Source organism: Chlorocebus sabaeus, chromosome 24, assembly GCF_047675955.1.
Source record: "Chlorocebus sabaeus isolate Y175 chromosome 24, mChlSab1.0.hap1, whole genome shotgun sequence".
In the NCBI taxonomy this organism is placed as follows: Eukaryota; Metazoa; Chordata; class Mammalia; order Primates; family Cercopithecidae; genus Chlorocebus; species Chlorocebus sabaeus.
The window spans coordinates 34,714,619-34,728,076 of record NC_132927.1 but is presented as its reverse complement, the minus strand read 5'-3'; the positions used below and the strand labels follow the sequence as shown (position 1 = coordinate 34,728,076).

The following is a 13,458-nucleotide window of genomic DNA, read 5'->3' as shown; positions in this document are numbered from 1 at the left end:
TTTTTTTTTTTTTTTTTTTGATACGGAGTCTCGCTCTGTCGCCCAGGCTGGAGTGCAGTGGCGCCATCTCAGCTCACTGCAAGCTCCGCCTCCCGGGTTTACGCCATTCTCCTGCCTCAGCCTTCCGAGTAGCTGGGACTACAGGCGCCCGCCACCACGCCCGGCTATTTTTTTGAATTTTTTTAGTAGAGACGGGGTTTCACCATGTTAGCCGGATGGTCTCAATCTCCTGACCTCGTGATCTGCCCGTCTCGGCCTCCCAAAGTGCTGGGATTACATGCTTGAGCCACCGCGCCCAGCCACTACTTTATTTCTTAACGAATAATCTAGTCGGAATAGCCACCTGGGTTTGAAAACATTTTGTGGTTGACTTTGATTATAACATTTGTCATAAGCAAGTCTGACTACATTAAAAACCTTATAAACCTGCAGGACATTCTACAAAATTTAATTAATTCACCAGTTGATTCTAAACCTCCTCTACTCAATATTAACTAGAACTTATACAAAATCTGATATAACCAATGTTCAAAACAATAACTACAAAGTACAAAATAATCTGAATCTTAAGCATTTCTTGTTACAAAAACATATTAATATAGATGATAGATTTTAGTGCTAAACTTGATAAATGATGTGTGTGTGTACATTTTCAAAGTTAATTACTAGAATTACTGAAATTTTTATCCTTTACCTTTTCCTTGTTTTTCAAGTATATGTTTTTATATTACAAAAAGGCAAAATAGAGAGTACTTTCAAAATGTCTTACTGACAGCTGTATTCACCAGGAGTTAGTGGCAACATTTAACTGGACATATTAATTCCTTTTTTCTTTTTTTTTGAGACGGAGTCTCGCTCTGTCGCCCAGGCTGGAGTGCAGTGGCCGGATCTCAGCTCACTGCAAGCTCCGCCTCCCAGGTTTACGCCATTCTCCTGCCTCAGCCTCCCGAGTAGCTGGGACTACAGGCGCCCACCACGTCACCCGGCTAGTTTTATGTACTTTTTAGTAGAGACGGGGTTTCACCATGTTAGCCAGGATGGTCTCGATCTCCTGACTTCGTGATCCACCCATCTCGGCCTCCCAAAGTGCTGGGATTACAGGCTTGAGCCACCGCGCCCGGCCTCCTTTTTTCTTTAAACATAACTAGAGATTTGGGCTCTAACCAGCCCAAATCTCTCATAAAGCCCATTCGTCTGCTCATATCTTGGCTCAATTTGACACCTTTTGAATGACTGAACAGGTAACACACTTCCATATATTACAGATTCCTTATCTTTAATGGCAAGGATAAGAACTATCAATGAATAAACTATGGTAGGAATGGTAAGAAGAGGAAATATTTCTATTGCTCAAAAACAAAAACAAAAAATCCCTTTGAGTTGGTGCTATTTACTGTTCAACATTAAAGGGGAAGCCGGGAGCAGTGGCTCACACCTGTAATCCCAACACTTTGGGAGGCTAAGGCGGTAAGATTGCTTGAGCCCAGGAATTCGGGGCTGCGGGGAGCTATGATAGTGCTACTGAACAAAAGCAACAGAGCAAGACCTGACTCTAAAACAAACAAACAAAAACAAACAAACAACCAAAGAAATAAACCATCAGAGGGTAAGATATTACCAGATATTTTAAAAACTGAGTCATACTATATCCATAATCTCTTTCAAAACTGGTTAATCAAGTTTAACAGAAGGGAAATTGATACCTATATTATGTAAGAAGCAGTTGCTATCACTGACTCTAATGATAACTTTAGATCACTAATGATCATAACTCCTATTTGATCCAAACCAGCAATGTGGTATCCTCTTGTTTTATTTTTAATAATCTGACATAATTTCTGGTATCTCATGAAACCAAAAAGGTAATGGAGGTCATAAACACTTTGAATAATTTTCTGATTATACCCACATAATACTTTGCTAGGAACTAGAAATCAAAAAAAATTCCAGAAAAGAGCAATTAAACCCAATAGGTAGTGGGTACTCACTGAAAGAAAAATACAGGATGTTCATAAGCCAAGAGGTTTTACATTTCATTTTACTGTTTTTTTTTTTGTTTGTTTGTTACTTAGTTTTTATTTCATAATCATAAACTTAACTCTGCAATCCAGCTAGGCATGGAAGAGAACAAGGAAAACATGGAACCCAAAGGGAACTGCAGCGAGAGCACAAAGATTCTAGGATACTGCGAGCAAATGGGGTGGAGGGGTGCTCTCCTGAGCTACAGAAGGAATGGTCTGGTGGTTAAGATAAAATACAAGTCAAACTTATTTGAGTTGTCCACAGTCAGCAATGGTGATCTTCTTGCTGGTCTTGCCATTCCTGGACCCAAAGCGCTCCATGGCCTCCACAATATTCATGCCTTCTTTCACTTTGCCAAAGACCACATGCTTGCCATCCAACCACTCAGTCTTGGCAGTGCAGATGAAAAACTGGGAACCATTTATGTTGGGTCCAGCATTTGCCATGGACAAGATGCCAGGACCTGTATGCTTTAGGATGAAGTTCTCATCTTCAAATTTCTCCCCATAGATGGACTTGCCACCAGTGCCATTATGGCGTGTGAAGTCACCACCCTGACACATAAACCCTGGAATAATTCTGTGAAAGCAGGAACCCTTATAACCAAATCCTTTCTCTCCAGTGCTCAGAGCACGAAAATTTTCTGCTGTCTTTGGAACCTTGTCTGCAAACAGCTCGAAGGAGACGCAGCCCAAGGGCTCGCCGTCGACGGCAATGTCGAAGAACACGGTAGGGTTGACCATGGCTAGTAGCACAAGACTTTCCTCGGCGGCAGCGTCTGTAAAGCCCATTTTACTGTTTTTTTAAATCAAGTGATAACTTAGGTCATTATACTCTGATCATTCTTTATGTGATCCACTTCCTTCAATATCTAAATGTTCTTTATAGCAGTGCTATCTTGAGTTTTCTGAATGGAACAGTGCCTTTCAAAATCTTTTTATGAATTTCCTTCATGCACGTAACTGCAAAAATCTTTGATATTTTGAATTTGTCTCCCAAATAAATCTGTTTTTCCCTGTTTTTATAAGTGTGAACTACCTGCATCAGAATCACTGACATGCTTACTAAAACATTCTTGTATTGCCAACCCCAGGCCTACTATTTAGAGAGGCTTGGCATCCTCAAATCCTCATTTTTCTAAGCAAGCACCAAGTGATTCTTATGTACACTAATGCTTGATACCTCAATTATATGCAATTAAGATTCTAAAGCTCTTTGAGAACAAGAATTATACAATTTCTTCTGTAATTATCCAACACAGAAAATCACCATAGAGAATGCTTAGTAGTGACTAGTTTTTAGAAACACTAAAATGCTACTCATGTAGAGGACAAAGGTTGCTATTCATAATTGAATAACTACTCCAGGATGAAGAAACCCAAAATGAGAAAACTTGAAAAGTAACCCTTCTGTAGAGCATACGCATTTTATCAGTAAAGCTTCATAAGTAACGTGAGTACAACCTTTACAGTGAGTACAATATAATATGCAATATTAGTATCCAAATATCCATCATATATTTTCCAGTGATTCTACATACACCTGTAATTTTTATCAGGTCTTAGTTTAATACAGCAAAGGTATATTTACTTAATCTCTAAGAGTTAACATTAAGTTTAGTTTTTATTTGTTTGTTCTGAGATAGTTTTGCTCTTGTTGCCCAGGCTGGAGTACAATGGGATGATCTAGGCTTACTGCAACCTCTGCCTCCCAGATTCAAGCGATTCTCCCGCCTCAGCCTCATGAGTAGCTGGGATTACAGACGCCAGCCACCACACCCAGCTAATTTTTGTATTTTTAGTAGAGATGAGGTTTCGCCATGTTGGCCAGGCTGGTCTCGAACTTTTGACCTCAAGTGATCCACCCACCTCGCCCCAACAAAGTGCTGGGATTACAGGTGTGAGCCACCACATTCGGCCACTTAGTTTTTAAATATTTAACAAATATCAATAGCCACAACTAAGCTTCCTAAAAATATGTAGTTCAGAATAGCACCACTGTGAACCAACACTAAATTCTAGCAAGTACAGGAAGAATAAAAGAGGTTCGAAAAAAGTAGTTACACACAGCAAACTGGTACTACTAATAGAAGGCACAGGGTAAGACAGAAATTTTTAACCAAAGCATAGTTCTTCACAACAATGAGCATCAACTGGAATGATTTTTACCCAAAGCAACAAATCAAGTAAACTAAAAGTAAACCTAAATGGTCATTTCTTTTATTTCTACAAGAAAACCACAAAATAATGATACCTCTTAAACGAAGAAATAAGTATAAAAACCAACAATGCTATAGATTGGATGTTATCCACAGGACTGTGTAGTCTGAAAGTACGGAGAGGAGATTTGAAAATGTTACCTAATGCTATTCTCATCAACATAATGACAGCAACTATTTAAGTACTACTTTTAGGTTTTAACTTACACGTATTATGACACTTGTTGCTTCTTACTATTAATACAATAAAGTTATCTAAAGCCAGTATAAGATTATGAATGGAATGTTAAGAATGCATTCATATTAGGAACATCTATATCTTTCTTGAAAGCTGCTTTTTTTTTTTTTTTGAGAATGAGTCTCACTCTGTCACCCAGGCTGGAGTGCAGTGGCACTATCTGGGCTGACTGCAACCTCTGCCTCCTAGGCTCAAGCGATTCTCATGCCTCGGCCTCCTGAGTAGCTGGGATTACAGGAATGCGCCATTACCACCCGGCTAATTTGTGTATTTTTAGTAGAGACGGGGTTTCACCATGTTGGCCAGGCTGGTCTTGAACTTCTGACCTCAAGTGATCCACCTGCCTCAGCCTTCCAAAGTGCTAGGATTATAGGCATGAGCCACCGTATCCGACCTTGAAAGCTGTTAATATGAGCACCCACACTGTGTCAAAAATCAAAAACTAAGTTACAATCACCTATTCTTGAATCTACTGTGGTCAGGATTTTTTAAATCTGTAAATTGCCTGGCAACATCTACATTACCCTTATATAAAATATGTAGCAATACAATAAAGATCACAACTATGGAATTTTAATTGTAATTATAGAAAAAGTGATCACAATAATGTGATCTAACCTTCTTGAAGAGAAACATTAAAATAACCTAAAATAGAAGTACATTCTTGGATGAAATAGACACAAGTGGCCAAGCTACTGTAAGAGATAATTATTTTTGTTACCTACAGGACATTCTTAGAATTTTAGCCAGCTATATCCAGTAAACTGATAGGAAATAATACATATTTCTCCACCAACGCAATGATTTGGTCTATCCACAAAACACAGATACATGCAAAGTCCAAATCAAATCCATGTGTTAAATGTGTTAAATTACTTAATTACTTACCCACGGTATACCAACTAGCATCTGTCAACTTGCTGATAATAGCTTCCTGAAAAGATCCATCAGATGTCCTTGTTTCAACAATAGCTCCAACCTAAAACGTGAAATCCAAATTTTCTTACCAAATTTAAACAAATAAACCAAATCACTTCCACCAACTCTATTATCTAGGTAAGAAAAATAAATACCACACTTATGATAATTCTATCTTACACTGTCTTAGATCTTTATCATTCATAGTACTTATCTATGTATTATGCAATTTGAGCCCCAAAACACTTTGACAAAATTTAGGTAGCTATTATTACCCCTACTTTACACATGGAAAATTGCAGTTCAGAAAGAGAAAATAATTTGCAGAGTCCAGCATGACAGCCCAGTCTCTTAAATCTTACTTTAGAGCTCTTCCACTATATCACACTGCCTTCAAGAAAATTAAATAGAAGAACTGTAAAATTATAAGACCACCAAAATAGCATCAATTTTCTTTCACAGAAATATGAATATTGGATTCAGCATTTGTATTTAAGGAACCTTTTAGACAAAGGTTCACCTGGAGAGATAGGGATGGACCAGTTGACCTTCTTTCAGTTTCCAGACCTTTGTATATCAGATATTAACCAAAATGGTACTCTGATATAACAGATTTATTACATAAACAAATGGCCAGAAATGGCTGGAAAACACAATCTAGGTATTCATTAAATTGAATTAGGAAGAGAATATAGCTTGCTTGGTAAATTAGAACAACCGAAGATTGATGGTTATGATACTCAACTTAGAAGGCTAAACATCACCTCAGATACAGCAACAATTTGAAAAACAAAGCCAGGTATCCAGTTCAAGAATTCAAAACAGAAAGGTAGGTGAAAAACTTAACATGTTTATATATATTAAATTACCCTTCTAAAAGATGTTTAGTGTTCTAAAACTTAGACTACAGCCATTGCAATATCATAATTTATACTAATTATATTTAAACCCTTCATATGTATTGTTTTCTGATTAATGTTCTCATAAATGTTAAGTCTATGTAGAAATGTAAATTCAGTAAATACGGTATAAATCTATGATTATTTTAGATTTTAAACTGTACAACATACATACTCTTAAAGGACCCTTTACTTGGTCATCTTGTACCAATTGCGTGGTATTGTCCTGTTTCAGGAGTACCTGAAAAACATTTTGCATGATAATTTGCATATTACTTTTAAAACAAACACATTTACAGTAACACTGTAACAATAATGTCTTTAATTTATGCTTTCTTAGCATCCTGTGGTGACCTCTGCTATAATACTTACTACATTCTCTTATTAACTGTGAGCTCCTTGAGGGCTGAGTCCTCCCTTCATTGCTATATCCCCAACAGTTAGCAAGTGTCAATGCATGTTACCAGCACTCAATAACTGTTTACTGAATGAACTATATAATAATCTGTAGTGATTACTGTAAAAAAAAAAAAAACTGCCTTTATTGCTTTTTATCAACAAGTCATAAAAGGTTCTGACTGTCACCAAGTACACAAAGAAAAAACACAGTATCAAACTGTATTGCTTATATGAAAGGTAAACAAATTAAAACCACAACTCTGATCCTTTATAAAGTGAAGCTAAATAATCATAATATGCAATGATACAAACAAGTGCTCCCTTCTACTACACATCTAATAAGTAAATAAGAACACACACACAATACTAATACCAAATTTGAATTGTTAAAGAATCCCAAATAAATATAGAGTAATCAAATCCTATATAGCTGACATGATAAAAACACTATATGAAACAAAAAGAAATGAATGTCAATTGACATCCTGTCCTAATAATACTTGAAGGTTCATCAAGAAAATTGAAACATTAAGTTTTACAATAATCATAGATACATCTATTTACCCTACAAATCACACTCCTCTAGTCAATGTTTCTCAAACTTTTTTTTTTTTTTCCCCCAGACAGGGTCTCAACCTCCACTTCCCCAGCTCAAGCAATTCTCATGCCTCAGCCTCCCACGTAGCTGGGATTACAGGCATGCACCACCATGTCTGGCTAATTTTTTGCATTTTTACTAGAGACGGGGTTTCAACATTTTGGCCAGGTGGGTCTCAAACTTCTGGCCTCAAGTGATCTGCCCACTCTGACTTCCCAAAGTGCTGGGATTACAAGCATGACCCACTGTGCCCAGCCTGATTCTTAAACTTTTAACATGCATCAGAAATATTTAAAGGGCTTATTAAAATACAATTACTGGATCTTCCCCCCAGAGTTTCTGATGAAGTAGATCTGGGGTGGGGAAAATTTGCATTTGGAACAAGTTCCCAAGTAAGGCTGATGCTACTGGTCTGGGGCCACACTTTAGGAATCACTGCTCTAGTTCATTGATTCATTCAACAAATTTTGAGTGTCCACTATGTATCAGGCACTACTCTATGTGTTGGGCATAGAACAAGTCAGACGTTTCCTCCTTTTATGGTGCTTAATTCTGGTAGGAAAACATCAGATATATAAGTGAATAAAGCAAACTGCAATATAGCATGATCCAATACCAATGACAATAATTTTACAACTGGCACAGTAAAAAAAATCTGGAAGACCACATCAAATCTCTTTGGAGTCATATCAAAAAGGACTTTCACAGTGTTCCACACCACTACAGGATGACTAGTTAACAATGCTATATTACATGGTTTCAAATGGCTAAGAGGAGGATACTGAATATTCCCAACACAAATAAATGAAAAATGTTTCAGATGATGGATATGCAAATTATTTTGATTTAATCATCATATATTATACGTATCAAAACATGACTATGTAGCCAATGAATATGTGAAATTATTAATCAACTTCAATAAAATTTTTTAAGACTTCATGAACTATATTATATGCCTCTATAACGTTAAAAATGTTTATAATAAGCATAGATTACTTTTGTATTTTGTATAAAGTAATAAAGACAATTAAAAATACATTCATATAAGAAAATGACTGGCAGGAATCACCAAAAAAGTTATTTCTGAGTAAAAGCATCTTAAAAAAAAATTTTTTTTTTGAGACAGGGTCTTGCCCTGTCATCTGGCCTGCAGTGCAGTGGCACAATCACAGTTCACTGCAGTCTTGACCTCCCAGACTCAAGCAATTCTCCCACCTCTGCCTCCAGAGTAGCTGGGACCACAGGTGCCTGTCACCACACTTGGCTAATTTTTTTATTTTTTTTTCTGGACAGATCAGGTCTCACTATGTTGTCCAGGCTGGTCTTGAATTCCTTGGCTCAAGCAATCCCCCCACTCAGGCTCCCCAAGTGCTGGGACTGCAGGTGTGAGCCACCTTGCACAGTCAAAAATATATATATATTTTTTTAGTCAGCCTCTCTCTGTCACCCAGGCTGGAGTACAGTGGTGCGATTTCAGCTCACTGCAACCTCCACCTCCTGGGTTCAAGTGATTCTCCTGCCTCAGCCTCCCGAGTAGCTGGGACTACAGATGTGCACGCCAGGTTAATTTTTTTATTTTTTGGAAATGGAGTCTCGCTCTGTTGCCCCATGCAATGGCATAATCTTGGCTCACTGCAACCTCCGCCTCCCGGGTTCAAGCAATTCTCCTGTCTCAGCCTCCTGAGTAGCTGGGATTACAGGTGCCCGCCACCACACCCAGCTAATTTTTGTATTTTTCGTAGAGACGGGATTTCACCATGTTGGTCAGGCTGGTCTCAAACTCCTGACCTCAGGTGATCTACCCACCTCAGTCTCCCAAAGTGCTAGGATTACAGGCATAAGCCACTATGCCCAGCCCCAAAATAAACTTTTTTAATGCTTTTTTACACTGTCTTGAAAACATAATTCCTGTTGTTATTTATATTGTCCTAAACACTGAAATTGTCTCTACCTGAACATTAAATGAGGGGAGAAAATAGATTACAGTCCAAGTATGCTACCACAAATAGTTAAGATCCAAATGACAGGAAATATCATGAGCATGGTATTTTGGTGGTAGCATTTTGGAATAATTTCTCCTTCTGAGTTCTTTATTTCTTGAATTTTGATGTGCTTTTTTCCTGTAAGTATAGTATATAAAGGGTTTTCATATAATGACTCAATAAAATGCTGATTTGCAGTCTCTCTCTCCTCAAATTTCTTCAATCTAGAGCTAATAAAACTATTGCATAAAAACAAATATTACCTTAACTTTCACCAGCCTTTTCACAGTCTTAATTTTTGCCTCACAGAAGGCACCCCGGTACTTGGCACTGACATCAGTTCCCACTGTCAGGTAGGCAGGCTCATCCGCCGCCTGGTGAAAGGAACATAAACTGTGAATGTCATTACTATGCCTCCCTACTCTAACTTCAAGTCTCATTAAAAGGTTGTGTTTGAAGCATGAAAAATAACAAAATGACTTGCTTATTAATATCATTGAAAATCTGAAAAATACCCGAAAGCAAACACTTGATGAGCAACCTTTCATTTTATAGACTGATGTCCTGATATGATAAAATGTTTTACAGTTGTAATTCAAAATTATCAGTGAGTAAATATAATGTTTTTTTCCAGATACAAAATTTTTCAAAAATTCTATTTATATAAGCAGAAAAATAAAAAAATCAGAAAAAATATTTCATATTACACATATCATAAAACTAAGTTATTCATTTATAGCTTCCTGAAATTTTTCAAATTAATTAAAATAAATATTGCTACTAACATTAACACTAACAATATATAATTGTTTATTGACAAAGGTACATAAAGGTAACATCTTTTCATAAGGAGAGTATCAATTTGGAAAATTCATTTGCTAAAAGCTGCATTTGAAAGGTTTTAAGTCTGAATTCAGCTGATGAATGCAGATATGAACCGATGGTTCAAGAGCTGTAGACATACATACCTAGTTTACCACACTGATCTTCTTAGTATAAAAAAACAAGCGTTACTAAGAAACATCTACTTTCAGCAAATGGACATGACCAGAATGATACATAGAATGATGCAAGAAATTTCACTCTACCATTCATTTTAATCTTTACAGTAACAGGATGATTGCTATCTCAATCTGTCATTTTACCTTTTTTTTTTTTTTCAGAAGTTAAAGTGTATCCATACAAGTTCAACTTAACATTGTTAAGTGCAAAGTTAACAGTGTACACTTTGGAGATACCTTTTTAGGTAGAAAATGATTTTTTGTTTTCTAATAAGTTTTCCCAAGTAATATTAAAGAAGGTTAAATATGTCATTTACTTGGAGAAAACAGAAAACCATGAGAAAGTTTGGGAAAATGCTATATTTCAGAGCTTAATATATTGAAACAGTAAGTAAGACAGGAATTGGCTACCTTTTAAGAACGTTTACAAAAAATACAAACTGAATAGGAATGCTTTTGGCAAATAAAAATCTGACCTGAAACATTCAATGGCCACAACATTCAAGAATGCTATAAGAGATCCTTTCCCTTTAACCATCCACATATTGATATTTGCAGTCATCCTCAGTAGAATATGTATCTTTTTAGAATAAGTATAGGTGTTAAAATATTTACTGGAAAGATTTAACTAAAACTATTATTATAGTTCAACTTCAAATATTTTAGCCACATAAGTTCACTTTACACACAGAAGAAATGATACCTTCATTACTTAATCCACGTACTCTTTCTTTTACAAAATCGCATTGGCACTGAGGAAGAAAAAAATTTTCGAAAAATCCCCCAAAGAACCAAAGCAGGACAAAAGCTTTACTTCTGCAAAGGTTGCTGCCAACACAGGAAGTGTTTAAAAATACTATCCGAATGGACAACAATTGAAAGGCTGCACCAGCCTTTCCAAAGTACTGCCACAGAGAGGGCCCAAACTCCGCATTTAGACACACAGATCATTTCTCACCCATTCAACACATCCTCCTATGCCGAAACTGCTGATCAGTAGGAACATCAATTTTGAGGAGCAAAACAAATGACATTCCACGGCACTAGCCTTACGACTGGCAGTGTCCAAGGCGCGAGGATCGGGGCAGCGTTGACTCCACTTACCTTCATTTTTGTTGGTGATCTGTGGGGTTCCAGCTCAGCGAGCTATCGTCGCAGTCGCTAGAACTACGGGGAGGGGGAAAGAGGCACAGACAGAATCAGTCAACTGCGGGGAGCGACCAAAGGAAAGAAAGTAAACAAACGCCAGCGGGGAGGGGCAGAATCCTCACCAGCCAAGGGACAAGACCCCTTCTGAGGGCAGCCAGGATGCAGGAGCGGAGGGGGCAGCGAGAACCCCACGCGCGCCAAAGGGCAGCCCGTTCCGCCCCGGAGCTTGCCAGCGGCCCACCGCGCCCCCGCCTCGCTGGCCACTTTGACCCGGAATGCTCAACTCGGAGCCCCAGGACAGATAGCTCCGGAAAAGGGCAGGGCGCCGTTCGGGCTTCCCCAGGTCCCCTGCGGAGGCGACCGCCGAGCCTCCGCTCCGCTGTCCCCTGGATACCCCGACTTCGGCCCGCGCCCCGCCTCCGCCGCTCGGCCCCCTCGGCCCGCCCCGGGCCCGCGGTGGCGGCAGCGGAGTGTCACGGCGCCATTGCTCTCCTTCCTTTGCTCTGCACCATGTCAGGAAGGAGAAGCGCTCCTTCACCCAAAGGGGCAGGGGCCGCGGCCTTCAGCCAGGAGCCGCCAGAGCCCCGGGAGACCCGCGCGGGGGAGGGGGCGGGGGACTGAGGGGAGGAGGAGGGGAGGTGGCCCGGACAGGGTGTGGGAGGGGAGGGGAGCCGCACCGCAGCAGCCGCTGCCTCCTCCCAGCGCCCGCCTCAACTTTTTGTACAGCCCAGAGAGGTATCAGCTCGCAGCCCCTCGAGTCCTGCCACGGACTCCGCAGAGGTGGACGCGCCGCGGAGTTGGGGAACGGCTCCCCCAAGCAGCCCGCTCCTCACGGCGCGGAAGCAAACTTAGCGGCGCGGCCAGCCCCACAGCCATTTTCCCGGGAACCCGGGGAAGCGGACGAGGCGGCTGCAGCTGCGGCGGCGGTTCCTGCAGTGGCTGCCACTGCTCCACGGCTGGCCCCTTCTCTTGCGCTCGCCGCGCCACTTGCCTAGCATCCCTCTCCCCACCTCCAAAGCTTCCAACTGCACCGGGACCCCGGGCAGCAGCAGCTGCTGCCGCTGCCGCTTCGTCCATTCAGTATCCCCCGATTCCCCTCTCCCCACCTACCAACTGCGGGTGAAGTGCGCGCTGTCAGCTCCAGAGTCCTCCTCCCCTCTGACCTCCGTGGGCCCCCGTCCGGGCAGCACCACTCCCAACCGCGGCTGCAGTTCCTGCGCCCGGTTCCCCACTCGCCCCGATTTACTGCCACAATCCACCAAATAACAAGCTGTTGAGCAGACTCGCTTCTACACGAACTCCTATTGGCTGTTCATGACGCCGAAGAGCTTCGGATAGGACCTCGCTACCTGCCGTCCTCATTGGATGTAGCTCTGAAACTTCATGGATTGGTGCGAAAAACAGCAGGTAGGACATCTTCCACTTATGATTGGCTTTTTCCGAAGACCAACGTTATTGGAGAGTTGGTTATTGAGTAAGCAAGTCTTGAGAAATGATTGGTAGAGACGACTCCGGATGTGCTTGACTGGGCACTGATTGGTGAATTGAGGGGTCAGGAAGAGCAGTTCGGCACGAGGATTGGCGGCGGAGTGTCCCATGGAAACGGAACCCAGAATTGCAGCCAGGGGCTTGCACGGGGGCGGGGCAGGGTCTTTCCAAGGCGCCTGCGCTAAACCAGGTTCTCGGCGCCATTTTGTCTCGGCAGCGGTCGCCGTAGCTCCATCGCATTTTATGTTTCTGGCAAGAAGGGAACGGAGTTTTCATCAGGTAGATTGGTTTTTGTGCGTCCGTCCTCCACCGTTTCCTCCAGGACAGCACCTAGTCTTGGCCGGAGGAGTCTCAGAGTTGTCAGAAAGGTCAGTTGGAGGCTATGGTTGTCCGATTGACTGGGGGGGATGGCGCAGCCCTAGCGGCACCGGCACCGGAAGTGAAGGGGCCGCAGGAAGCCATGGTAAAAGTTCTCCCTGCGGCGGGGTGGGGAGAAGGGGCGGGATGAATGGGGGCGAGGCTTCCTCTCCCGCCGAGAGAAAG

General features: G+C 41.0%; 1 protein-coding gene and 1 pseudogene across 3 annotated transcripts in view; both read right to left on the bottom strand.

Moving 5' to 3' along the window:
• ARID4A (AT-rich interaction domain 4A) overlaps nt 1-12,827 on the bottom strand; it is a 75,621-nt gene extending 62,794 nt beyond the window's left edge. The window contains exons 1-5 of one of the 3 annotated variants that reach the window (XM_007986808.3): nt 12,538-12,827; nt 11,383-11,445; nt 9,541-9,651; nt 6,471-6,536; nt 5,367-5,457 (exon numbers count right to left, since the gene is read on the bottom strand). In XM_007986808.3, coding sequence (XP_007984999.3) covers nt 5,367-5,457; nt 6,471-6,536; nt 9,541-9,651; nt 11,383-11,388 — 274 coding nt within the window. In that variant the 5' untranslated portion in view covers nt 11,389-11,445; nt 12,538-12,827. Of the gene's footprint in view, nt 1-5,366; nt 5,458-6,470; nt 6,537-9,540; nt 9,652-11,382; nt 11,446-11,549; nt 11,795-12,537 lie in introns of those variants that run through there. The other 2 variants (XM_007986810.3, XM_007986809.3) reach the window with 2 other exon arrangements.
• On the bottom strand, nt 2,038-2,828 carry LOC140710096 (peptidyl-prolyl cis-trans isomerase A pseudogene; annotated as a pseudogene).
• Nucleotides 12,828-13,458: the final 631 nt, after the last annotated feature.